This window comes from Hydra viridissima, unplaced genomic scaffold (genome assembly GCF_058129835.1).
Source record: "Hydra viridissima isolate aposymbiotic clone 2 unplaced genomic scaffold, HvirCarnegie_v1 scaffold_4, whole genome shotgun sequence".
Classification (NCBI taxonomy): domain Eukaryota; kingdom Metazoa; phylum Cnidaria; class Hydrozoa; order Anthoathecata; family Hydridae; genus Hydra; species Hydra viridissima.
Genome location: NW_028324303.1, coordinates 16,347,359 through 16,374,098, shown reverse-complemented (window position 1 = coordinate 16,374,098; position 26,740 = coordinate 16,347,359). Strand labels below are relative to the sequence as shown.

The 26,740-nt window shown below is 30.0% G+C and overlaps 3 protein-coding genes across 5 annotated transcripts; 1 reads left to right on the top strand and 2 right to left on the bottom strand.

Annotated features, from left to right (window-relative positions):
• The first annotated feature begins 1,245 nt into the window (after positions 1-1,245).
• Positions 1,246-3,795, top strand: LOC145183091 (kelch-like protein 12). Of its 2 annotated transcripts, XM_090085808.1 has the most exons (4): positions 1,247-1,495; positions 1,841-2,705; positions 2,974-3,161; positions 3,284-3,795. In XM_090085808.1, the coding sequence occupies exons 1-4, from the start codon at positions 1,381-1,383 to the stop codon at positions 3,559-3,561; spliced, it is 1,446 nt and encodes a 481-aa protein (XP_089941934.1). In that variant the 5' UTR covers positions 1,247-1,380; the 3' UTR covers positions 3,562-3,795. The 2 variants fall into 2 exon arrangements, with proteins under 2 accessions (XP_079914548.2, XP_089941934.1); XM_080058422.2 differs by having other exon boundaries at positions 1,246-2,705.
• A 5,764-nt stretch (positions 3,796-9,559) lies between these two features.
• Positions 9,560-21,511, bottom strand: LOC145182683 (WD repeat-containing protein 25-like). Of its 2 annotated transcripts, none has more exons than XR_016451732.1 (5): positions 21,088-21,511; positions 16,554-16,684; positions 11,479-11,649; positions 10,361-10,649; positions 9,560-10,161 (listed from the first exon to the last, which is right to left on the bottom strand). XR_016451732.1 is itself a non-coding variant. In XM_090084923.1 (5 exons), the coding sequence occupies exons 1-5, from the start codon at positions 21,509-21,511 to the stop codon at positions 9,940-9,942; spliced, it is 1,089 nt and encodes a 362-aa protein (XP_089941049.1). In that variant the 3' UTR covers positions 9,560-9,939. The 2 variants fall into 2 exon arrangements, 1 of the variants encoding a protein (XP_089941049.1); XM_090084923.1 differs by having other exon boundaries at positions 10,509-10,649.
• Positions 21,512-21,727: 216 nt separating this feature from the next.
• LOC145182862 (transcription initiation factor TFIID subunit 13-like) lies at positions 21,728-22,219 on the bottom strand. The gene has a single exon (XM_080058125.2). The coding sequence runs from the start codon at positions 22,217-22,219 to the stop codon at positions 21,860-21,862; it is 360 nt and encodes a 119-aa protein (XP_079914251.2). The 3' UTR covers positions 21,728-21,859.
• Between the last annotated feature and the right edge of the window lie 4,521 nt (positions 22,220-26,740).

Genomic DNA, 26,740 nt, shown 5'->3' with positions numbered 1-26,740 from the left:
ATTAGTTATAAATGTTGATCATGCATCAAGGTCATCCACAAACCCAGTTGACTAATTTTGGAATTGGATTAAATACAGTTTTAGGAATGCTTTTGTTTCATAGGGTAATAGGAAATAGTTTATGATCAAATGATATCAAAAAACTATTTTTCAATTTCTTTTTGGGAACTATTCATACTATTTGTTATTTCTGGGACAGTTAATAGCCTATTTCTTTTACTTAGGGTAGCAATTCTTCTGTCTTCAGTAGCAAAGGAAATTCTCTGAAGTCTTGATAGTTTTCGATTGACCACACTTCCAGATTCTTCCTTCTGTTTATAATACTCCATACCGTTGAAATAGAAAGCTTAAATTTTTTTGAAGTTTGTCGCATTGAATACTTTTCTTGCTACGATATAAATACTTTCAATCGTGTTTCTTATCGAAAAATTGCATTTTCTTGCCATTTTTTATTTATAAATATTAAGTTATAAAAATAACAAAATTACAATTATTATCGAATTTCACTCCGGCAAAACTATACCTTGACATAACCTTTTAAGGTGTAATCTAAAGAAACAGTAGAATGTTTATATATTTCTTAGCGTCTATAAACTTAACATAAACAATGGTCCCAAAAACCATGGAAATTATCATGGTTTATTTAGGAAAGGAAACCGTAAACAATCCATTGAGAAAATATGAAAACATATATTGTTAAATTTATGATTTTTTTTTCAGCGTTTTTTAACACAAACCATCTATCCACGTGTATATCATCATAATTTACCAATATTATAAAAAGATAAATAAATGATAAAAGAAATATAAAACTTAAGCATTTTTTTAAAAGTCACTATAATTCGAATAATTATGGGTGGTAGTGTATAAAGAAATGATTAGAAAAAGAGGAAAAGAAAATATACTTAATTATAAATTGATATATATTTCTTAGAATGAGATTTGTTAAAAAAATATAGTTATTTATGTGAGACTTGCTCTAAACAAAGTATTTATATCTCAAGTGAAATAGTTTTTAATTTTGAAAAATAAAATCATACACAACATTGAAGGTTTTTCTTTGTATTGTCAAGAAAGAAAATTTGTTTTGAATTTTCTAAATTCCTACGATTTGAAAAGTAAGAAAGTTTTAAACTAGTACATACTTGTATTTAATATTTTTAAAAATGTCTTTTTCATCATTTTTTATGACAATTTTCAAAATAAACACGAAGTTCTCTTTTCAACTTAAAAGTAATAGACTTGTGTATTCTGTTGTACTGAACCATTCTGCAAAGTATTTACCACATGTAAGCGAAATACACAATCACAGACTTTCCAATCACTCCACTTACCTCTATTTTTTGTGGTAATCAGAATGTCACCCTCTATTTTATTTACATGATTTTTTATATTTATTTACTTAGTAGCAAGGCCGAGATGACCGACTACTTAGAATCAAGTTTGGAATACATAAATTGTGAGCCATCGAGATACAGCGAAAAATGTTTTTTAGGTAATGCTAATCCAAGAAATTCATTCAAAAATTTTCAAATATATCGAAATGCCGAGAAATTTTGTGATATTACTATCAAAGTTGGTTCCTTTTATTTCCCTGCTCATAAAATTATTCTGGCCTCTGCTAGCGAGTATTTTTATGCAATGTTTAACTCATCAATGCGAGAGGCCAATAGTAATGTGATAGAGCTGTTTGATGTCGATTCGAAATATATTGAGATATTATTAAATTATATTTATATGTTAGAAATTGAAATTCATGAAGAAAATGTACAAGGGCTTTTACAGGCATCGAATCTCCTTCAATTATTTTATGTAAAGGATGCTTGTTGTAAATTTTTAGAAAAACATGTTTGTCCTTCTAACGCTTTGGGAATTCTTAAATTTGCTGATATTCACAACTGCCAGAATCTGATTAAGAAAGTTGAAAATTATATACTGGAAAATTTTTTGAAAGTTTCACTCACAGAAGAATTTTGTTCACTGACATTTGATCGTATTAAGTTTTTAATTTCTAACAACAAGCTTGCAGTTGATGAAGAAGAGGAAGTGTATACTGCTTTAATTAGTTGGATAAAGTTTGATATGCAAAGTAGACAGCATTTTTTAAATGAGCTGTTTTCTTTTATTAAATTGCCCCTTATGCGACGTGAGTTTCTAACAACTACAATCGAAGCAGAAGAAATTATTAAAAGTAGTGAATTTTGTAAAGATTTGTTAATTGAGGCAATGAAGTATCAGTTGATTCCAGAGATGCGTAGATATATGGAAACCAGTAGGACTGAATGCAGACTGTTTTGTGATAAGTTTACATTACATGTTATAGGTGGTCAGAACTTGTGTAGAGTATTTTGTGAATGTGAACTTTACCACTCTCAATCACAAACTTGGTTCAGCACTCCTTCAATGTTAAATCCTCGTGCAAAGTTTGGTGTTGGTGTTGTTAATAACAAACTCTATGCTATTGGTGGTTCTGATGGATTGCAGAACTTGTCTTCTATTGAGGTTTTCAATAATCGAACAAAAGTATGGTCTTCTATTGCAAACTGTGGTATGGCAGTTAGTCGTAGCTGCTTAGGAGTTGCAGTCTTGCACAATCTTATTTATGCAATAGGAGGTTTTGATGGTTTGTCTTGCTTAAATAGTGTTGAGAGGTTTGACCCATCAACACAACAATGGACATCAGTTTCTAAAATGACTACTAAGAGGTTATAAGAAATTTTGTAATCATAGTAAATTCTATAATTGCTATAATCCTTGTAAAAACCTTTCTATTCTTTACGTACCATGCATTTAGTGCTTTGTTTACTGATGAATACTTTAACAAAAACTTTCTGTCAATAATTTAAGGAGAATTTTTTTCTCAGTTAAGTTTACAAGCTCTTTCTTGATAAAATATTTAATAATGTAAACAGTTACTTATAGTATTAAACATTTGATAAATTTTGGCAACCACACTGCAGTATATGTTTTTAGACAATATGCATCAGTAGAGGTGATAGAAGAACATATCATTGTAGCTGGTGGCTATGATGGTGAACGTTGTTTAAGTTCTTGTGAAATGTACAATCCAGTTACTAATTGTTGGTCTATTAAATCTCCTATGCGTACTCAAAGAAGTAGTGCTGCCGGATGTGTCTTGAATGGTAATTTTTACATTTCAGGTATAATCTTATATATTTTAAATTTTCATATTGTTCATTTAAAATGTCTAATTTGCTTGTCTTTTTTCAGAGCATTTTAAAATAGTTGTTGGATTCAAATATCTGCTGTTCTTAATTTTTAGGAGGTTCCAATGGTTTTTCTATTTTATCATCTGTTGAACAGTATAATGTATTGAGTGACACTTGGACTATAATTCGGTCTATGATTAATATCCGCTCAACTCATGCCCTTATTGTTATGGATAATAAGATATATGCTCTTGGAGGAACTGATGGAAGTACTAGCTTAAACAGTGTTGAAGTTTATTCCTTAGAAAATGATGAATGGATAAATATTGTACCAATGAACACCAGAAGAAGCTACTTTGCAGCTGCTTTGTTACTTACAAAATCAGTTTAAAGAAAAGAGAGTATTTGTTTTAATCGGAGAAAAGTTAAATTCGTTATGAATGATAAATTCTAAACAGGCATAAGGTAGGAAGAAATAAAGTCTACAATGAAGATGTTCTCGAAAAATCAGAACTTAAACGAATTTTCTATTCAATTATAAAAATAGTTAAAAAGAGTGTTGTACATATGTGAATCTTGCTTGCTTCTGTAAATAATATATGTATAAAATTAAATCCTTTTTGAACAAGCTCTGCTTCTTAGGAACCTTGAAGTATATGCGTAAAAGCAAATTCCGAGGAGTTTAAAACGAATTTAATTAAATGAAATCTGAGTTTATATCTTCTTTTTTTAAGATTAAAACAAACTACTAGTCTATATACAACTAAAAACTCTATTCAAAAGTTTCCCATTATGACCTGCAATTTTAATTTTCCTGAGATGGAATTACTTTTAGTTGCTGCCTACAAGGGTCTTTCACTTAATGCCAACAAAGTCTTTTGATTGCGATGCGTAAGATAATATAAACGGTTAAGGTAATCACTTTCAAACACTTTTTTTTTCTAACAAAGTTCTGGTTGATCTTAGAACTAAAGTGGTAGACGGTTCCTTGGTCCAGAAATTATTAAGCTTTATTATACTTTCAAAAACATTAGAAAGGTACTTAATAGGATTCTAGGTCATGTATGTGGTATTTTAACACGGTATATATCATCCTATGCGGTTTCTTGGCTGTAAAACAGATGTTAAAAGTGAAAAATCACTCTAGAATTCCAGTGTGTACTACTCAAATTCCAGTGTGTACTGCTCAAATTTTGAAGAGTTCAAAATTTTATTTTAAGAAACTTCTTCCTATAAAAAGCGAAATATTCTGGCTAATTGAAATAAAAACATAACGCCAATCTTCATGTTTGGGAAGTTCTCCAATGCCTTGCTTCTATTTGGCTTTCGGTACATAATTTTTCAAAACCTCAGGCACAAAATTTTATTTAATATTTGGTAACGTTTTTCCAGCATTCATTTCTTTATTCATAACATGTAAAATACTCTAATACATGTTGACATCGAACGTACATAGGTTCATCCTTCGCTAAAATTCCTTCAGCAATATTTTTTCCTGTAGCACTTTGAAGGCATTGGGCTCACAAATTTTTCTTCCAAAAAATTTTGAGAGTTCTTTTACTTTTATTCTTTAAGCAAAATTATTTCCTGTATTACTTTTAAGACAAAGAGCTTCAAAGCATTTTTATTTTCAGGATTTTTCTGATATTACAACTACCCGCCCATTTTTGTCAAGATGTTTTCCATCAAAGTGAGTTGGCCAGGTTTCCAAGGGAAGTCTTGTTTTTAGTTTCTTTTCTAATTTTTTGACTCCTCTGAATACAAAACTGTTTTACTTGATAGGAGTTTAAGTATTAGTTTCTTCTTTTGAAAGTTGTTTATAAACGGGTTCGGATTTGTGATTGGGTGAAATCAAACAGGTAACAAATTTACTTACATATTCAGTTCTTTGATATTGATTTTTCATTGATTTTTTAAATGCTTTTTTGTCTTTTCGTTCAAATTCTGTTTTAAAAGTGTAGAACAGGAATCAGAATCGAGATTCTGTTGAGTTACAGGTTTTTGCAGCAGGTTGATAATTATTCTGACCAAGTTTAATTTTCATTTGTTTTGATGGATGTATAGAATAACTAGCTGCCAGTTTTCCAATGGAATAACTAACTCAGCCATTTCTTTCTTTTTGAAGTGTTTACATGGTTTTATCTCCTGTGGCCAACCTTACCCCACCAGATTTTATTATATCAAACAGATCAGTTTAAAACTCTCTTCAACTATTTAGTCATCACTTGCTTTTACAAAGGAGGAAAACTCATGATATTCCACAGTCCTAATCCAAGTCATTAGTTTGCTAGTTCTTTCTTTCCTTTCTTTTTACATATTTTCCCATGAGTAAATATTTCTCAGCAATATACTTATGTTGTGGTAATTTTTGCTAGCTATTGAGGTGTTCCTAATTTCTCTTCTTGTTTTATTAATGTTTCATAGTCAACCTAACTAAGACATTTCTTTACTTTTGGCTGCCTCTATCACACCAGTGGTGAAAAAAATTGTGGTAAAATGCGTAGTGCGTCTTTTTTCTTTTAGGTAAAGCTGCAGTAAAGGATTTTTATTTTACACTTTTTTGTAGCAGAAAGCGTGACGAAGTATAACTTTACCCACCCACCCCCACCCCCAACCCCCCCCCCCCCAAAAAAAAAGGTAAAATTGCACAAACTTGGGTAAAGGACTTAAGATTTAGGTTTTTTACGCATTATTACATACTCTTTCAAAATGCCGGTTCTTGGCCTCTATAGTATTCTTTTAATTGCTAATGCAACAACACCAACTCCAAAAGACAAGACGTAGAAAGGACTAGAGTAGAGTTAGGATACTAAATTTTTTAAATAAACCATGCTTTTATTAGGCCCTGCAACAAACAACTTGTAGTTAAATTGAGCCTTCTATGTATAAATATAATTAAGAAATTTTCACCAAGCCTTATTACTTTCCCGAATAAAATAAATAGCTTATCAGAATTAAAGATCTGATCAATAAAAAATTTTTGGAATACTTTTTTTTTTTTGTTTATAATTATTTTTTACAGTACGGTGATTTATTACGGTGATTAACTCTCTATAACAGTAAATTACAGAAAGTGTAAAAGACATATTTTAGGTCTAGGAGGGGAACATTTTAAAGATTTGAACAAACAGAGCATTATTTTCTTCCAGAAAACAATAAAGTTTATATGGCGATGATGTAGTCATACAAAGCTGTAAAATTGTCATCAACCAAATAGTCATTCACCAAATTTAATCAGCTCTATTTATCTGGCTGGATGTTAAAATGAAATGCCTTTTAGAATAGAGGTTCATTGATTTTAATTTTTCTATTTTTTATTATGGCTATTCTCTTAGTTCAACATTGAAATATATTAACTAATGAAGAGCTATGAATGGATACCATAAATTTTTTTTTTGTTTAAAACAGCTGTTTTTAAACATGTTTCACTGTTACTAAGAATGCTGATTTTTTCTCGATTTTATTCTGCAGCTGGAGGATCTTCTCTTTCCCACACCAGCTTCTATATGTAATCAATTTTCATTCTTTTGTTGTATTTTTTATGCATTGATGAAAATCTCAACCCTGCTCTTCTGAGAACTCACCCAAATTATGTAAAAACTGATTAAAAAGAGAATTTTTTCTTAGGTTCCACCATAAAGAGGGGGAAAGGGGGCTATATTTAGTTTCCTTCCGACAGGAAAAACCTAAATTCCTGTGTATTGGCATTCTGTGCTTCAGTGTATGTGTCGGTGTTAGTGGGCAACTGACTTACTCAAACAATGAATAGTCATTTAATTCTTAATTTGACCTAACTACATCAAAAGAATCGGTTGCATACATGGGAGAGGAAAAAGTTTGAAGTTTTGTTACGCAGTGATATCGATCCAAAGCTTGTACAGAACCTGGTTTTAATTTAAAGTTTGTTGAAAGTATGCAATAAAAGCGTAAGCTTTTTAAAAAGAGTTTTTATATTCATTCACCAACAAATGGAGAGGTGCAAAGTTTTACTAAAGATAAAAACACAAAATGATTAAAAATACATAATACTTTCTCGACAGTATTTTCTCTCATTTTTATCTTCTCTTGATACCATAAAATTATTTCAAAAGATATAATCAAATTATAGCTGATTCTGGCATGTAAAAAACAGGCAAAAAGTTTTATGTATAATATTTGATTGTAAGTTCGTTTGCTTGAATTTTTTTTTCTCAGCTCTTTGAAGTTTTTATTAATAAAGAAAAAAGTAAGACAAAAAGCAGTACTCATAAAATAATGTAATAAAATACATACAACGATAAAACGTTAAGACGTTCAGCATAAAAAAATTTGAAATTGAAATTCCGCTCCAAATCTCCTTTAACATATACTTATCATGCTCTGAAAAAAAAGCCTTCAATTTGATATTCACACGTATATTCATATGTAACAACAAGCATAAGCTTTTCTATTTTCTTAAGGCACATGGTTTTTACACATTTGTTCTCCAACTCTCATACTTACTTCTTTTTAATTTTTAATTCCATTTTGTTTACCAAAACAATTGATCAGATTTGCTGAATATTTCCCAATTTAGATTGCATTTTTCTTTACTAGAGTTTGAACACATTTGTCTGTACGCTCTGTTTGCATTTTCCTTAATCGAACGGTCTCTTTTTAAAGCATTTGCCAAAGATATTTGCAATGTACTTTTTTGAAAAGGGTCAAGAGACTTGCAATTCTTTTTAGGTCGGTTTGTAGATGGTGACCTAGGTCTATGCCACCTGCGATGTGAGGCTAAGTTCGCGGGACAACTAAAAGTTTTATTGCATTCTGGACATCGATGTTCAATGTGCTTGATGCCTGAGCATTTATGACAAGCCAGTGATAACGCATTAGAGTGACTTTCTCCGCATAGTTGACATGTAAAACTTGTTTCCAATGATGAACTTTTACACGTAGGTACAACTCTTTCGATGACTTGTTCTTTAGATGATGCTGACCTGATCTGGCTATTTCCTAAAACATAATCCTCACGCAATTTAGTTGCATGCATTTTTTTCAAAAGAACAGTTTTTATATTCATGGCAATAACAGATTTTATTTCTCGCTTCTGTTGATCTCTGATGAACATCTTCTGTTGGTCGTTAATAAACATGTATGGCTGGAACAGCGTTTTTTTGTTGTATTTTACTAAAAATGACTTCGGCATTTTTTAACTTCCAGTTATGGTAGCCTTTAAGGTAACTGCTTAACAGTAACTGACATTCTTAATAATTTTAGGCTTCTTAATGTGTTTTAAAATTTAAGAAAAATTCGCACCTGTTGCAAACAAAGCGCCAAAATACAGATTAAAAACACAGCACTTGGCAAATGTTTCATTATACAGATTTATTATGATATGTCTATTATTTAAAAGATAAATAAATCTGATACTAATACACCTTTAGCCAAAAAACGGGGGTCAAATATAAAATCTTGCTTATCAGTTTTATAAATAATCGTGATGGGAATAGTTGTTTACCAATCGCAAGAAATTCATTGATTCCAGCATCTCTACGTGATATTTAATCGCATATTCATAAAATTTATGCATCGTGGAAAAAAAATTTAATCCCTTAAAGAATTAAAACATTCGAAATGTAAAATTGATATCTATATAGGTGGATGTATTCACACCTGATTTTGTTTCCAAAGAGAAGAAAAAGATGAAAAATCGAGAAAACAAAGATGTTAAGTAGAATGAATACGGCTTTTTATTCACATTTATAGATGAAAATTGAACCCAAGCTCAACCTCGGCAGTTTTGTTTTACTCAACCAAACAATTTTTTGTATTCGGTTTAAAACAAAAACAAAATAAAAGCAGTAATATATCTTTAATATCAACTCCATGTTTATTTATGATGAAAAAATATTGGAACTATGATTGCGCAGATGGTGGATATCGAAACAAAAAAATTCACAATTGCTGAAAGATTTACTGAATTGTTTACATAGCTGCACATAACACTTTTAAAAAATCCATTTACAAGGTCACAGTGCTTCAAAAAACATTTGCCAATTAAATTGCCTGGATTTAATTGGCAAATGTTTGTTTAGACGCTGTAACCTTGTAAATGGATTTTGGAGCTAACGTTGCATTTTATCATTGAAATAATTTGTTTATCAACAAAATAATTTGCTTAGTTAACCAAGAATAATTGCTTAGTTAACCAAAAAGTTATCTTTAATGAGAAGTGGAAAAAATATTAAAGATGAAATGAAAAACTTAATCTGTATACTTAATGCTTCACGACGCCAGAAATTTATGGTTTTAATAAACAATCATTGCAAAGCACGTGTTTCTCATTGAAACAAACTTCAATAAAAAACCCTGTCCAAATTAGTCTCTTTACAAAGCGCAGCAAAATAGCAAAAAACCATTCAGGGTTTTGAAATAATATTTTAATTGAAATGTTGTAAAACATGTTCTCTACTGTTACGTAGCGAAGACAATATATTAAACAAAAAGAAATCCACTGACATATTTTCAAATTATTTTTTATACATATTTAATATGGAAAAAGTCGAATATGAAGTTTTCTTTAAAAATTAAAGAATAAATATAAAACAATTGAACTTCAAAAGCAAATACAAAGGAGAGAAAAAAAAGGCGCTTAGAGATTTAAATTTAAGTGATAAAATCTGCTAACCACAATACCCTTTAAAACATATAAACCTGCTTACCATAGAGACAAAAAATAAGTCAATCGATTTTGATTGCTAATAAAATATCTTAAGCAAATTTATTCGTCGCTAAATCCTATGCGTCATTGTAACATAGAAATTGAGCCATCCCATGAACCAATAACTAGCGTGGAAGGAAGAGCCGGGTGAGAGGCAATTTCGACGCAAGGTGAAGAGAAACAGTGAATTTTTTGCAGAACTTTTGATGAGTAACTGTCATAGCAGACAAGAAAACCGTCTGTATCACCAGAATAAATTATACTTCCATCTTGACTGATATCAAAGCCGATACGATAACCAGCACACTAATGAAACAATACTTTGATGAAAGGAGCAGAAGTATATATTATGCTCAAAAACGTCTTTTTGCATAGATAAACAAGTATTTAAACGGAATGTATATTAAAAATTCACAAAACATCAAAAGAAAATTGTCGAAAGAGATTTTACATATTTTTAAGAACTCCATAGAACTAGAAAAAAAGAAAAACAAATTCTAATCACCTAGGTTACAACTTCTATAGCCAAATTTTTGGAAGGAGGAGGGAATAAAACTTGTAACTTGTTTAAGATTTGACTCAAAGTTGTTTTCAAAAAATTATCGCTCGCTTATCAGAAAAAAAAAATCGATTTCGTTGCAAATCAAACTAACTTTGTGATCAGCGTATCGTTTGAATTTATTCATTCTGTAGGGCGATTGACTGTCAAATATAACTATATAATCAGCAGCTGATTGAGCAAGAAACTCTTTTCCGCTAGGATGAGCTTTGAGACAAGAACATGAAAAAGGCTCCTAAAAAGCAGTTTTATTTTGGTTATTTAAATTTATACAACAAAAAAAAATAATTTAAATTTTACATTTTAATGTTAGATAAAAAAGTTGCAAAAATGTAGGAGAACAGAAGTTTTATATCTACATCATTCTACATAAAGTTCTGCTTTTAATATTTCTTTGTAAGATGGAGTGAACAATGAAAAAATCAGATTTGAACTTCCCCTATGATAATATAAGGGTTGTGAATTTTAACCTGGTTTCTGAAATAAAAATACAAAAAAAGAAAAAAAATACAAAAAAAAATTGGCTTTTACGTCAATTTAAATTTATTAGATAATTAGTCATGACATAATAATCATATAATTACAAACTTATGCATTTAGAATATTCAGACGTGGGATTCGGATATTCCCTTTAGAATAACTTTAATGAAAACATATTAAAAACATATATGTTACACAAACCATTACAAAAGACAAGAAGGTGAATCACAGCTCAAGTGTGCTTTTGTACATTTATGTCTACTTGTGCTATTTTCAAGAGAATTGTACTAAACTCATAAGTAATAATAACTATATACAATAACTAATTGGTTAATTACAATAATCCCATTAAGTGTTGGTAACTAACATCCAATTTCAAAAATGACATAAAAATAATGATCCATCATTTATTTTTTCGTTTAGAAAATTAACTTAACTTAGTTAACTAGTTATTCAAGACTTTTTGACACAATACTGACTTTTATGTTAATATAACTATAAGAAATGTTTTTTTTTTTCTTTTACATAGTGATTGATTTTATAACAGGTTAATTAAATTTAATTACATGCTACTAGGAACATACCTGATATATTTGAACAGGCATGTGAGCAGTACTTGAAAAATCCCATGCCATAATTGCTTTATCAAAAGTATTTCGTCTTAAAACATCAGTACTTGTGATTAGAGTCTTTTTATCTGATAGGAAGATCATATCCTGGATCTGGCCAAAGATTGCTTTGAATTGTTTAATACTCTAAAATTTCCATACATATGTAGATATATACTTACAGTACATACCTACATTCTATTACAGTTTCTCAGTTGAACTTTGCTTTTTTAACTTGCAAATCAACTTTACCAATAAACGTGATTAGTAAACTTTATTTGCAAGTTAAAAATCCATAAGTTCTAATTTGTTCTAACATAGAAATTAAAGGCTGCATTAGGGTGTGTCAAATTAAAAATAAAGAAAATACAAAGCAACATATTGAAAAAATTCTAACCTGTGAATTCTAGTAATACCCTTTGAATTTTTAAGAGTTGATTAATAGCTACGTTTTTCTGAACCACAAGTTTTGCTAATTATTCATTAATAAATTGGGGAACAAACTTTGGAGCGTCAACAAATTCAAAGAAATGTGTTTGACAATAAAAAATACAAGGCCATAGAGAATCAACCTAATATTTTTTTGTGTTGAAAGAAATATCCATCATTTTGACTTATATCAACTTTTATTTCAAATTTATTTTGACAGACTTTGATTTTTGAAATAAATAATATTTATCAAAGTTAAGATACAAGTGTAAAAAGAATGTACATAAATCCAAATGTAGAAGCAACCATGAGTTCTTTGCAAGCTCATACTTCGCATTAATATTTCTATTAAATGTTTAAATATAAAACTTTAGCTTTAAGTATGTCACAATAGGGGAGAGGTGGGTAACCCCAGACAGTTAAGGTATAGCTGAAACTAAAGAAGTTATTTAATCTTAAGAACCAAAAAAACATTTGTTTAATAAAGCTGTGGCATATGCAAAATATCTGTCCCAATGCATCAATTGAAAGACCACTTTACAAAAGTCCAATTGGGTTATTTCTACTTCTATTTACAACCATTAACTCATTATATTATGTGTCTGAGAACACTTACACATCAATCTAGTACATAACCTTGACTCAACCATGTAACCATCACTAACCCTAACACCACCAACCATGTAAGGGTTGAGCCATGTCAGAGTTAATGATGTAGGCTTGAGGACACCAATGTCAGTATGCTGATGCTTATAGACTCAGACTTCAAAATATGCCCACATGAAGAAATCAAGGGGGTTTAAATCAGGCAAAAAAGGTGACCAGATGTGCTTTGGGTGAAAGTTCATGGTTTCAGACAGCCAGATTTGCACAACTGTGTAACAGGGAGCACAATCTTCACCAAAGAAAACCTCTTATGAGATAGGGAAGGTGACAACAATCCAAGGAAAAATATGAACTTTTAAAACTTGTTCTAGGTACTCTTTAGCACCCATCCTCAGGACTGTCTTTAGAAAGACAAATGGCATCATTTCTCTTGAAGGAGCAATGAGCCCAAAAACCATAGCTTGTGCAAAATCCTTAGGCTTTTGCATTCATCGGATGGCATCAGGGACTTTCTTGGCATCCTTCTTGATAATAAAAATAGCCTGTTTGGCTTTTGCTGGCTGGATTCTTACTATTGCTTCAATCAAATTAAAGTCATTTGCCATCTTTCTCATTGATGATGTTACTGATGAGCCAAGTTGTGATAGCTGAGGGCTTTCATCCTGTTTTTGGCCTACACTTGACATATCCTTGTTTTTTAAAATAGTTTTTGACACTGTAAAATGTTCAAACTTCTTCATTATCTGTGAAAATGGCATTTCCCCTGGAGCAGAACAATCACAGCCCTTGAATTAAGCATATAGACAGGAGGTGTTTCACAAAAGAATGAGTCAAGGCTATAATGATCAATGTTTTGTGGAAACAGATACTGACAATATACTAATCTGGGGCACAAAAGAAGTAAACCATAATGAAAACCTTACAAAATCATGCTGAAAAAATCAGAATGAAAAATGGGAAGAAAATTACAAAGTGTTCACAAACCACTAAAAAAATATCATGATAAAAGTACCAGCAAACAAATCTGCTTACTTTCAAAGGATATAACTAAGACTGCAAAAGCATGAAAATGAGTTGATTTTTAAAGCAGGTAAAAAGATGATTTTGGGTTGTACTTCGTCAATAGTGTATGCTCAAAAAAAGCAATCAAAAAATTCAGGAAGATGAAATGATAGCTCAAGTACAAATGGTTTAGTCAAAATATTCAATATTATAAAAAAACCTTTAAGAGATGATAAGAAATATGTTTCACAGGTCTTGAGATAGGCATATAGCCATAGCAATTTGTGACTCCTTTTTGCATGTTGGTTATTTTTTCAGTAATTGTAATTTTTTTTAAATTATTTTGGTAGTTTTTTTATTTTGATTTTTTAATAAGTATCAATGGTTTTTTAAAAACTTTTTGAAAACTTGTTGAACTCATTTCTTATCAAAATAACTGCATTAAAATACTTATAACAAGCCGCTAAAATCTGTTTAAAAAATGAAACCATTCTTATGGTTATTGACCATTTTGAGTAAACCATATCCACTCAATCTATCCTTCCATCTTCCTTTTATCATCCAAAATTTTTTTATCAATTTCTTGAGTGCATAAAATTGATAAAGTATCTGCCAAAACCTCTTTACCTGTTTATAAAATTAAAAAACTTAAAATCAAATAAAGATTAGTAATTAAATTATTCATAAACTAAATAAATATTGAAAAAAAAATTAAATTATATAAAAAACTTTATTGAAAGAAGAAACTATAATTATTTCTTAACTTCTAATATTCTATTATATTTCAATTCTAGTTTACATTAAATATAATTGTAAATAATCACTATTTATATTAAATAAATTTAAATGATTTTGAAAAAAAAGCAACCATTAGATTAATTGCTTAATCCTAATGGTTTTTTTTCAAAGCTGCAAAACAAGTACATTATAATTGATACAATTTAATTCAATCCCTTCTTTAAATATGAAGCACTATTTTTCATCAACGGAAGTACTTTTAAATGACAAATAGTTTTAATACCATTACCAGTTAGGTTTATAATGCAAAAGTTATACCAAGCATAGATTGTGATTGAAAAGGCCGAAATGAAAACAAAAGAAATTGTATTTTGGTCCATAAAAACAAACAAAATCAAGACTTAATCAAATCTTGTAAGCCATGTTTTGGAGAATTCCAGAAAACAAGCAAAACAAAAAATGAACATTTCATAATAGTGGTTGATTATTATATTATTTATTAGGAGTTCAAAAAATTATACAATATTCAATCAAAAATAGTTATTAAAAAGTTGAAAATGATTTTTTGGTACACCACAATTAGTATGAAGTGACGCAGCACACAAGTTTTATAATTTGAATTTCAAAAATCTAGTAACAAGTGAAAAAAACTCTAAATATTCAAAAGAAGTATTAGAATAAACACCTATACACAGTGAAAAACATGCAATAAAGACTACAAACAAATGTATAATGTATAGAAATAGTAACTACGTATAAAGATAAGATGTAAAGTAAAAGTAGCCAGAAAGAACTCTATAGAGTTACGAGCAAACATGAAGTTTTAATAGCAAATGGAAATACAATCAGAAGGGACAGAGAACATACTATTAACAAAGAAAGGTATCAACAAGAAAATTGACATCTCCTACATAATAAAGAAACAAATGATAGTTCAAATAAGCATGAACTATCACCTGAAAAAATCAAAGAAAGCACAAGCTATACTAAATCAGCAATTGACAAAATTATTATCACAAGATCAGGAATATTATCATGAAAACCAAAGTGTTTATGTAATTATTAAATATTTTTCTATGAAAAATGCTGTGAAACATTTGGGCATAGATGAGCTTGAATGGATCCTATTAACATAAATGCATAACTCCATTGTATCTTCAATTATAAATTTAAGTTATAAATTTTACTAAGACAACTTAAGCTTAAAGCTGATTTTTAATCTGTGACAAAACATGAAATGTTAAAACAGGGAAATCTCTATTATTGACTTCCATTGATACGATTATATTTTTCATATTTCAGTCAAAAAAATATTTGAAACCCAATTATTTTCATGCTAACATCTCTATTGCAAATTCTTTTTGCGCTCTAAATTGTTTTGTGATCAATAATCAGTAAATTATTCTTCTTTTTTGTTAGCTTAGGATCTATCAAAGCTGGTCTTTGTTTATTTTAGTTTGTCCTTTATTCATCTATATCACTAGTGTGCAAACTGGGGATCATGAATAAATTTTTTGGGTTTGCCAAATTCAAAGAAATTTATTTGAGAAGAAATAATCTATAATAGAATTTATTTCAAACACATTTCTTTGAATTTTGACAAATCTCAAAAACTTGTTTGCTACCCCCAGTTCGCATACCACTGCACCACACTACAAATATGGTACTGTCCAAGGCTGTGTCTCTGTCACTTAATAAATCAGAGTTCTAAACAAGTATTTTCTCTTGTACACTTGCATATAGCATGAGCCCATTTTTTGCAGTATGTCACAATCATACTTTGAAAAAAGCATTATTACACATTGAGAAACCAAACCAGGTGTCAATTACTAAAATATTAACAATCTTGGTCATTTTATTCTGCTTGCTTATATACTGGAAATGTATTTTAACATGTCTGTTGCAGAGAGGACTTCAAATAAAGAATGTTTTTTCTTCTCCTTGCTAGTTTACATAGCCAAGAAACTTTATTCTTGTTTTTAAACAGAAGTTAATTGATAATAAAGTTACTTTTAAGAAAATGTTTTTTTTTTTTGTTTTTTTTATGTCTACAAAAAACTTCAACCAGTTAAGTAGTTTTAAAAAAAGAATAAAAAAGCTGTATCATTAAAACAAGATTTTTAAAATATTTATAAATTCAAATACTTTAAAATAGAAAAATGTAGCTATCACTTAACTCACAAAAATTTTAAAAGCATCACTTTTTTTGTATATAAAATCTTATTATCATTTTATCATTTGAAATAAAAAACTTCCTACAAGTTACTTTTTATTACCTCTTTTTGTCTTGCGTCCCATACAAATACACCAGTCTTTGAAGTACCTGTTAAAAAAACATGATCCAGTGTTGGGTGCATCATAACCTTTGTTACTGAATCTTTGTGCACATATGTTCTTAAAATGTTTTCTAAAAATAATTCTAACTATCAAATGAGTAAATATATCATAACAACTAAGTAAAAAGGATTATATGGATGTAATATATGAGCCCATGAGATGCATAGTGGTATAAGTCACTTTTTTCAATATTATGAGTTATTGCCACCAATGGTTAGCATTTTGTTTATTCTATTACATGGCAGAGTGGTATAAGTCTAATGATATCAATAATGATGCTGGAATTGCTTTTTGTTATGCTCCTCACTAAAAATCTGTTTTTATTCACAGCCATAGTGATATTAGTCAGACTTATACCACTATTGGAGCCAGCAACTTGACTTATACCACTTTGCCATTTCCTAATCTGGCTGTAAACAAGATTGATACGGTTCTGGAATATAGTATGATGCTATGATTTTTGCATAAGCTACAGGATATTGAGTTTTCTTTTTTAAAAATGAATTCAAGTGATGATGAATCATCTAGTGAGCCATCCATACAGGAAGATTCAGGATCTGAATATGTTCCTTCAGATTTGGAAGAAGGTAAGTTTACTTTTTGAGGTTATGTTTTGGATAATAATTGTTTGTTATAAACATAGACTAGAAACTTGTATTAATCAAAACTTAAATTCATTTTTCTTATTTCACTTAACTCATTTCAGCTTAAAACAGTCATGATAAAAACAGATTAAGGATTACATACTAAACTACAGGCCTAAGAGTGGGAATACTATGAATGCATGTTACATTCAGTTATATTGATTTTGTTGAAACTTACTGGTTTACTTGCTAGATCTTTTGAAACACTATTCATTTGAAAAATTATACTAGCTTAGCTATTATCAGTTGAAACGCCAATTGTAACTGAAAGCACCTTCTGTTAAATTATTTGAACTTGAGGGAAATTTATGAAATCTTATACAAGACATTACACCAGTATAACTTTTTAAGCTTTATGTATTGAGTTGATGGCACCATTACACTATGCAATATACAATAATAGTAGTCATAATAAGTCTGATGGGTTGCATTTAAGTTGTCAGTACAACAATTTTTTTTTTGTTTTCAGAAAGACCAGAGGATGATGATCACAACAGATGGAGACACTGAGATGGAGGCGGACCTTCAACTTCAACTTAATTTGTCATCAAAATAATTTCCTTGGCTATCTATGACCTTTTGCCATTTTGTGACCAACTGACGAATTCCATCTCTGTAGAAAGACTGGGGCTTTGCTTCGAAATAGGCATCTAGCTGATTTTGTAAATCTTGATTTTCGTTGAATGATTTATCCCGTAAAAAATGCTCCATTGAACAGAACAAATGGTAATCTGATGGTGCCATGTCTGGTGAATACACAGGATGCGGCAAGACTTCCCAGCCTAGTTCTAAAATAGTTTCCTTGGTTCTCATAGCAACATGGGGCCGAGCATTGTCGTGCAGCAATATGACTTTACGGTTTCCATGACCTCGTCCGGATCTTTTTTTAAAGATTTTTTCATTCAAACATCACAATTATTGCAAGTAGCGTACAGCATTAATAGTTTGCTTCAGTTTCAGCAGTTCATAGTATATTATACCTTTCATATCCCACCATACGCTAAGCATTACCTTTTTATAATGAATATCGGGTTTAGGTGAGGCAGATGCTGATTGACTAGGACTCAACCACTGTTTTTTAATGGAAGGATTGTCATAATAAACCCAATTTTCATCCACCGCTACAATTTTCCACAAAAATTCAATTTTTTTGTACTTAACCATATGAGAAATACAGGTGCTCAAACGTTGCATTTTGTTGTTTTCAGTCAAACCATGTGGGACCCATTTTCCGAACTTTTGAACCTTTCCTATGTTGTGTAATCCTCCTAAAACAGTCAAATAATCAACTCTAAGTTGTTCTGCTAACTCTCAAGTCAATTGCTGTGGGTCTTCTTCGAGCAATTCCTTTAAGTTGTCTTTTTCCAGTTCCTGTGGCCTTCCTGAACATTCTTTGTTTTTAAGATCAAAATCTCCGCTGCGAAACTTAGCAAACCACTCCTGGCAAACGCGAACATTTAGAGCATCCACACCGTAAACAGAGCAAATCGCTTCTGTCGCTTTTGTTGCATTTTTACCCTGCTGAAATTTGTACAACATGCAATGTCTAAAATATATTTTTTCGATCGACATTTTCTAAAAAAAAATTATATATATACAATGTTATTAAAAAATTAGAATTTATAATTTAAAATGTGCAAATAAGATTGCTCTTTCAACTAATATATATTTGCATTATGCATGTGCATCATATTTGACTATGACTATGAATTATGCAAATTTTTTTTTGCACCAACTTAGTAATTAAACTAGGGAAGATGCAGTGAAACTTGTATGTGATCATATCTCAAGTTTTCCAAGTGTACAATCTCACTACACACGACAACATAACCCCAATAGAAAATACCTTTCACCAGAATTAAATATAAGGGCAATGTTTCATTTATACTTGGAACACTGTAAAGTTAATGCCATAGATAACCCAGTGACTGAATCTATGTATCCTAAAATATTTAACACACAGCTCAACCTGCACTTTAAACATCCACACAAAGACACCTGTAAAAAATGTGATTTGTATAAGATAAAAAATGGTAGTGAATATGACCCAGAGAAAAAAAGAGAGATTGAAATTGAACATGAAGTTCATTTAAGAAAGGCTGAAGCTGAAAGGAATGCTTTAAAAGATCTTAGGGAAAAATGCAAAGAAAACTCAAATGTCTATGGACTATCTTTTGATCTACAAAAAGCATTACCTTTTCCTAAATTATCTGTGTCAATTGCATACTACAAACGAAATATGTATGTTTATGTCATGAAATATCTTCTGGCTCTGGTTTTATGTATGCTTGGGATGAAACCATAGGATCCCAGGGCACAGAAGAAATATCATCTTGTGTGCTGTACCATATAAAGCAAGTTGTTCCTGCTGAAGCCCAATACATTGCAATATTCAGTGACTGTTGTGGTGGACAAAACAGGAGCATCAAAACAGCTGTGGCTTTCATGCACTTTTTGCAACAGGATCACCACAATATCAAAGTTATTGATCCCAAGTTCATGGTGAGTGGACATTCTTTTCTGCCAAATGATGCAGATTTCAGCATGATAGAAGCATACAACAAGTCAATACCTATTTATGATTCAGATGACTGGTATGAAGGTATAATAAAGTCTAAGAAGAAACAACCTTTTCACTTGAAAGTTATGTCCCAGTCAGAGTTATTTTTTGTGGAAAGGTTATTGAAAAATATCACAAATAGGAATACAAACAACCTGAAATAAACTGTCAATTGGCCTAAAATACAATGGTTACGATACACTAAAGAAAACCCTCTGCTGATTTTATATAAAGAAAGCCTAAATGAAGAGATGGAGTTTTGTAAAATCAACATAGATAAAAAGCCAAGGCGTGGTAGACCTACAAACAATTTTAATAAGATTTGGCTTTAGAACTTGTATACTGCTCCAAGACCTACCCACATCAACAAAAAAAAAGGATATGGAAGATTTGCTTCCTTTCATACCTCCTGTAAAGCATACATTCTTTACAAACCTTCTTGCAACGCCAAATGCTGAGGAAGAGCGGCCTTTATCAGGCTCAGAAGATGATGAATGAATAAGTTCCATATTGAAAGTAAAAACTTTTGTTTATAAGCTACAGACAGATATAATTTTTTTATGTGTTTATTATTTCCAATGTATTAAATTGTTTTAATGAGAAAGTTGCATTGAAAAGTAAAAACTTTTGTTTGTAAGCTACATACTGACAGATATAATTTTTTCATGCGTTCATTATTTTCTATGTATTAAATTTTTAATGAATAAGTTGCATTTAAAGTAAAAACTTTTGTTTGTAAGCCACATACTGACAGATGTTAAAATTTTTTAAGTGAATTAATTATTCAGTAAATAAAATATTCAATAATAGACAACTGTTTAAGTTTTTTATCATTACAACACAATAATTAAGTTGAAAAATGCATGTTTTGTTATAATAAAAACCATTCATTTTCATCAGAAGCGTTATCAAGGCAGAGTGGTATAAGTCTCTTATGGTATTTTTAGGCCCTTAAGACATTCAAGTTAATAACAGAAAATACATAAAAGTCCAATAAATAGTTGGGGGAACTTATTAACAGTTCAATTAGCCAGAGAAACTTCCTCTAAAACAGTTTGCTGATTTATGATATGATGTCTACTAAATGCCTCTGTATCTCAAAACAAGATATGACTTATGACCACTATGCATCTCAGGGGCTCATATACATACCAATAAATAACTGTAACATTTGGTGAAACAAAACAATGTAGGAGAGCAACTTAAAACGTCATAAAAAGTAATCAAAGTTACATAAGCAGGTTTCTATAAAATAACCCATAAACTAACCTGTTTTGACATCAATAAGCTTTGATGTTTTGTCAAAACTAGCTGTAATAATATTTTCCATTCCATGAGTCCATATTGCATCTTTTATACCTTCATCATGAACATTAACTTTAACTTTTTCTAATAAACATCCACTAGATCCATCTAAAAGAACAATATTTTTGTCCAGACTAGATGAGAGAATGATGTTTAGATCTCGTAAGTTCCATTTCAAAGAAGTAATTGGTTTTGCATGCACTTTTTTTGTTATAGCAGCACTCTTTGGTATGTCATTTTTGATGTTTACAAAACTGCTTATGTTGACCACTGGCAGATCAATTTTTTTTTCATCATTATAGTTTGTAGTGCATTTTAACAATCCTTTAGAACGTTTGGAAACGTAAGGTTTTACATTCTTTAACTCTGTATTATCATGGCGCTTCATAATATTTTAACTTATTATTTAAATCCTTCATAATATCTATATCATTACTTAAGTACTAAACTAAATAATCTTATGTTTAAAACTGAAAATCAAATTTATATTTTCAGAGGAAAGAGTTTAATGTGTTATAATACTTAGTTAAAATGAAAGAATTTAAATTCTCAAGTTAGTATCTCTTAAAATAAATTGTTTTATACAAAGAAATAAAAGTCTGTGTAGAGTTGAATCCATTACTTATTTACATTTAGGTGTTGACATTCTTTGTTAAAAAATTATTTGTTTGAATAGTTGAATCAATACATAAATAACTGTATACATTACAAACACATCTTTATTTACACAAAAAGGTTACTCCCCATAACTTTCTGCATCAAAGGCTTTCCTGGCTTTCTTCAATTCTTCATTCATGGTCAACAACTCTTTTACACGAGCATACTTTTTAGGATCTTTCCTAATTAAGTAAACAATATCTTCCACGTGAACTCGACCCTTTTTTCCAACATTCATAGCTTGCATGGTCATATCTGTGATGTACTGCACTAATAAATCTTCCATTAAATCAACGGTTTCTGTATAAGGAACCTGATCATCGCCAAATCCATATAACATGCATCTTATTTCTTTCGTAAATAGACGCTTTTTCTTTCCATCAGAACCAGTTGTTGATAAATCCTGATCTTGATCGATATCTTCCTCAATATCATCCATTAATTTTGTTAATAGCCAAATACGTAGGGATATAGCCTTAAACACTGAAAAAGTTTATCAAGTTTGCTGAATTTATATCATAGATCTTTAAACGGTATCGATATTATGACTGCCGTTAATTTATATCCATGATAAGGGTCTGCGTATCGTTTCATTTCCGTATTGTTATCATGCCGATACGATAGCGGAAAAAAAATGTCATCGGAATAATTACAAAAAACAAATCGGTAAAAAAAATTTTATTCGGTATTATAGTTAGTTTAAATCTCGGTATATATCGGAACTCTCGTCAATCCGATGGCACTTTTTTTCCGCTTTCATATCGGAATGATAACGATACAGAAATGAAACGATACGCAGACCTTAATCCATGATAAACTCAAGGTATAGTGAAGCTTAGTCGAAAATGGATTTTACACTGAAAATCGTTTAATTTAGTTAAAAAAATCAGGTATTTTTTTTATTTTTTATTTTATCTTCTCACTTGACTATTTGGAGTTTAGTAGATCATGTTTGTGTCATACGGTAAAGGAATTTAGTACTACGAGTTTCAGGGCATATGGCTCTTAAATACATCGAGTTGCGATGATACGATATGGAGAATGCGGATCGTATTTACAATTTAAAAAATATTTAGTACATGAAATATCGAGATCATGGATATATGGTTTTTTAGTAAATTGGGTTCATGGGTATTTAGTACATCGAGTTTATGAGTAACTTAGTTAATAAATTGAGTTCATGGCCAAATGGTTTTCAAAAACGTACGAAGAGGACGGATTTTAGAGTATAGATATAAAGCATATTATAAATATAACATTGATGCAGGAGTAAGAGAACACCTTGCTTTTCTCAAAAAATATTTTTTTGCTTTCAATATTTTTTTTTTAGCAAATTAAAATGCTTCTTGTCTATTAACTGTTATATTGTTTTTTTTTGTTTCTGTTTTATTTATCTTTTTGGAGATGTTTTATTTATCTTTTTGGAGATGTTTTTGAGCTGTAAGTCTTGGAACTTGTAATTTCATAAAAAAAATAATCCGCTTCAAATTCAAAGAGCAAATTAAAATTGATGTAACTAAAATCAAACAATTTTTAAAAATTCATAACTTCATGATTTATGACTGGCCTTTAACTTTCGTTTAAATCTCGTTTATTTTTTCTTGTGTTATAAAGCGTGCCACAAGAAGAAACAGCTGTAGCCATGACAGCGAGTATGCTCGCCTTTTTCATCAAATTTTCCTTTTTTTTAACCTCAAAATGTTTTGCTCGCTTTTAGAATACAAAAAAGATTTTAAAAAATGAAAAATTTATTTCTTTTTAATCAAAAATCGACCGCAAATTTTCCACATGCGTCTGTACATGACGTATGCAAAAAAAAGCATTTTAATTTTCTTTTTCCTCACTCGCAATTTTTTTGCTCTTATTTAAAATCCCAATTGGAATCCTCACTCTTGATCCCAAAAAAATTTTAAAAACAATGCTTTTTCAGTAAAAAAAAAAAATCCATTTTCTCAGTATTCGGACTATTAAGTATATGAATTTTCTTTATTCAATTTTTATAATTTCATTCCGAATGTTTCTTCTGTGAGCTGAGGGCCAACTCTATGTAAAAACTCAGAAATCCTGACCGGGTGTTAAGGTGGAGGCGCAGAGGTTTTTTAGATTCCACTCAAAGAATCTCACGGATAGGCTTACGAAATATTATCCTGAGAATGTTTAGGGAGACACCTGGAAGTTCTTTAAACTTTTTGTATCTCAATAACAAATGTTCCAGGATTTCATTTTAATCAACTGGAGCATGCAACAAACCCAGATTCCTGAACAAGCAATGGAAAAGTGAATCAGGGGAAATAGTAGAATCACTTGATACATTCAAAAGCGAAAAACTTTCAATGTATGGTTGACTTCCTTATTCAGCTTTTTTTTCGCGGCAACAAATTCAAAATGAGGCGAAATCTTACGCAATCCTGTTTTTGAAAAAAGTTTTAATAAGTTGCAGAAACGTTCTTGCAAAATGATTTTACCGAGATGCTCATGTTACTCTAGCCAATCTTTTCTTTAGCACATTTGATTTTACATTATTAAAAAAAAGGAAATAACTGTAAAATGGCTCCAAAAAATGATTGTGAAGCCCTTTAAAAATTCACGAGATAATTTTTATGTTTTTAAAGACATTATTTTAAATATAAGTTACGAATATAAAATATTACACTAAAACTTCATCACCATAGAATTAAGGTCAAACGACAGAGGGATTAGTTTTTAAAAAATGTTAATACAATTTTGTTTGATTTCACGGCTAATACTTTTTTTAAAACATTTCGTTAAATTTAAAGAGAATTGCTTTTGATATTTTTCCCGATGATAAGAACTAACGAAAAAAACAAGTCGAACGATCTTCAATTATTGACTATACTGGCAATGGTTTGAAATCTTTTTTCCAATGTTTACGAGCTTCATATATCGGCCTATTTTCAAGAAATTAGATTTGATTGTTGCTCATATATTAAAGTGCAAGATTTAGTAAGAGAAATCGTGAGGATTTATTTTTAAAACTTTAAGAGCTTAAACTATTTCATGAAAATAAATTGCTATGGAGTTTAAATTTCAGCAAAATGTTGATTTTAATTTGAGATACTGCCTCGCAAAGTATCTTATCGGTTAATTCTTAAAATTAAAAAAAATGTATTCAGTTTCAATAAAGTATTAAGTTTTACGTGAATTTTTGACAAAATGAAAGAATAAGAGGTTCCACATCTAGAACGATTTCAGGAAACACCGATATCGAGACGAACCTGGATAAAAACCTGCTTTTGAGCCATCCGGGATAGGTAAGCATCTACTTTCAGTCTTGAAATATTTAAAGCAATAATGGAATACATTTTTCATAGCAATCTCAAGACTTATTGATACCAGTCCCCGCTTTTTTATCAAAGAATTTATGAACTTAATTCCAGTGATTGAAGACATTAGCTCCCAATAGCTTCAAATGATTCTTAGCTCTGGTAGTGATTTGGTTTAAACAGTTTATAACCAGTGTTTTTTTAAGCCTTGAGTTTAACAATAATCTAGAGGCAAGCTGCTTCTTCATACAATATATTCAGATTCTTGCTATTTTTTAATTAGGTATTTTAACAGAGATTTGATACCACAGAGCAAGGCATGTAAGAAAAATATTAACCCATGTAGCTCACCCTGAATTTCTTATTTCAAACTTACTTATAAAGTGGGTTATAAAAAAGGGTTTTCAAATTTTGTGTAAATAGCTAATCAGCTATTATAATTGTCGATGAAAAGGCTTAGACATGAGTAGAATTTAGTAAAAAGCTTTTATTTATTGTTATTACCAACTTCAATTAAATTGATTAAAACTCGACTTTGAAAAAGTCGAAATTAGTCGACTTTGAAAAATCGAATAGTCGATTTTATCGATAATGGTTTTCCTACTAATCAACTAAAAATCGATTTAGTCGGGAAATAATCTTAACATCCTTACTTCTATTTTTTCACTTGATTTAACTTAAACAATCTTTAATATTTTTATGATGCTGACCAATTAGTAAAGAGATATCTCTATAAGTAGTTTATCTTTTAAAGATAAATTATCAATAAAGAGTCATGCGTAAGAATATCATTCATAGGTTTCTTTTAATTCAACCAAAATATCTGGGAGCTTATTCGCCGAACTTTTTTTTTGCGTAAGTTTGGCGTAATTTCAAAACTGTAAAAGTTGTATTCACGAAACTTACGAAGTTGCGTTTCAAAAAAACTTTCGTAAGTTTTTGTGTAAGTTCAGCCCTAAAATATCTGTATTCAACACGGACGAATAAGAGAAACCAAGTTTTAAGCTTAGTTTTATGTAGATAGACATTCTTAATATTTTAAGAAATAACGCGGATGATGAAAAGAAATTTAGATCAATTACTTGACTACTTTAGTACATGTATAACTTGAGATATAATAAGTAATACAAAATATCAACTAGTTTGGTAGCTACCTGGAGCACAATGGTTCCATGTTTAGTGAACATACTCCATCATATTGCTGCAGTTTTCTAGTTTATGAATATTAAAGAATATATTAAGTAAAGCTATATATTAAATAAATTTTATTTGACAAAACTAATGGGTTGTTATGTGGTTTTTATGATAAATGAAATAATATATGAAAAATGAAAAACAAAAACATGAAAAAGCTGGCCGCATTTTGCAAGATAATTATAAATTTGAATAACTTTTTAAAAGGTTTTGCATTATCAAATGAATTATAAAAAAGCCCATTAGAAAATACACCTGCTAAAAAACAATACATAGTGGAATATATATTATGCAGCTTATAGAGTAGTCGAGGCAAAAAATGGTGAAATTGAAAAAAATACTAAAAAATACAATTTTTAGCATGGTGAATGAAGGTGAATGAACCTTGACAAAAAATTTTATTTAAGCTTTTTTATATTTTGCTATACTTTTTTTAATCAATTTAAAACTATCCTTACTGGTCTATTTTATCATTGGCAGAC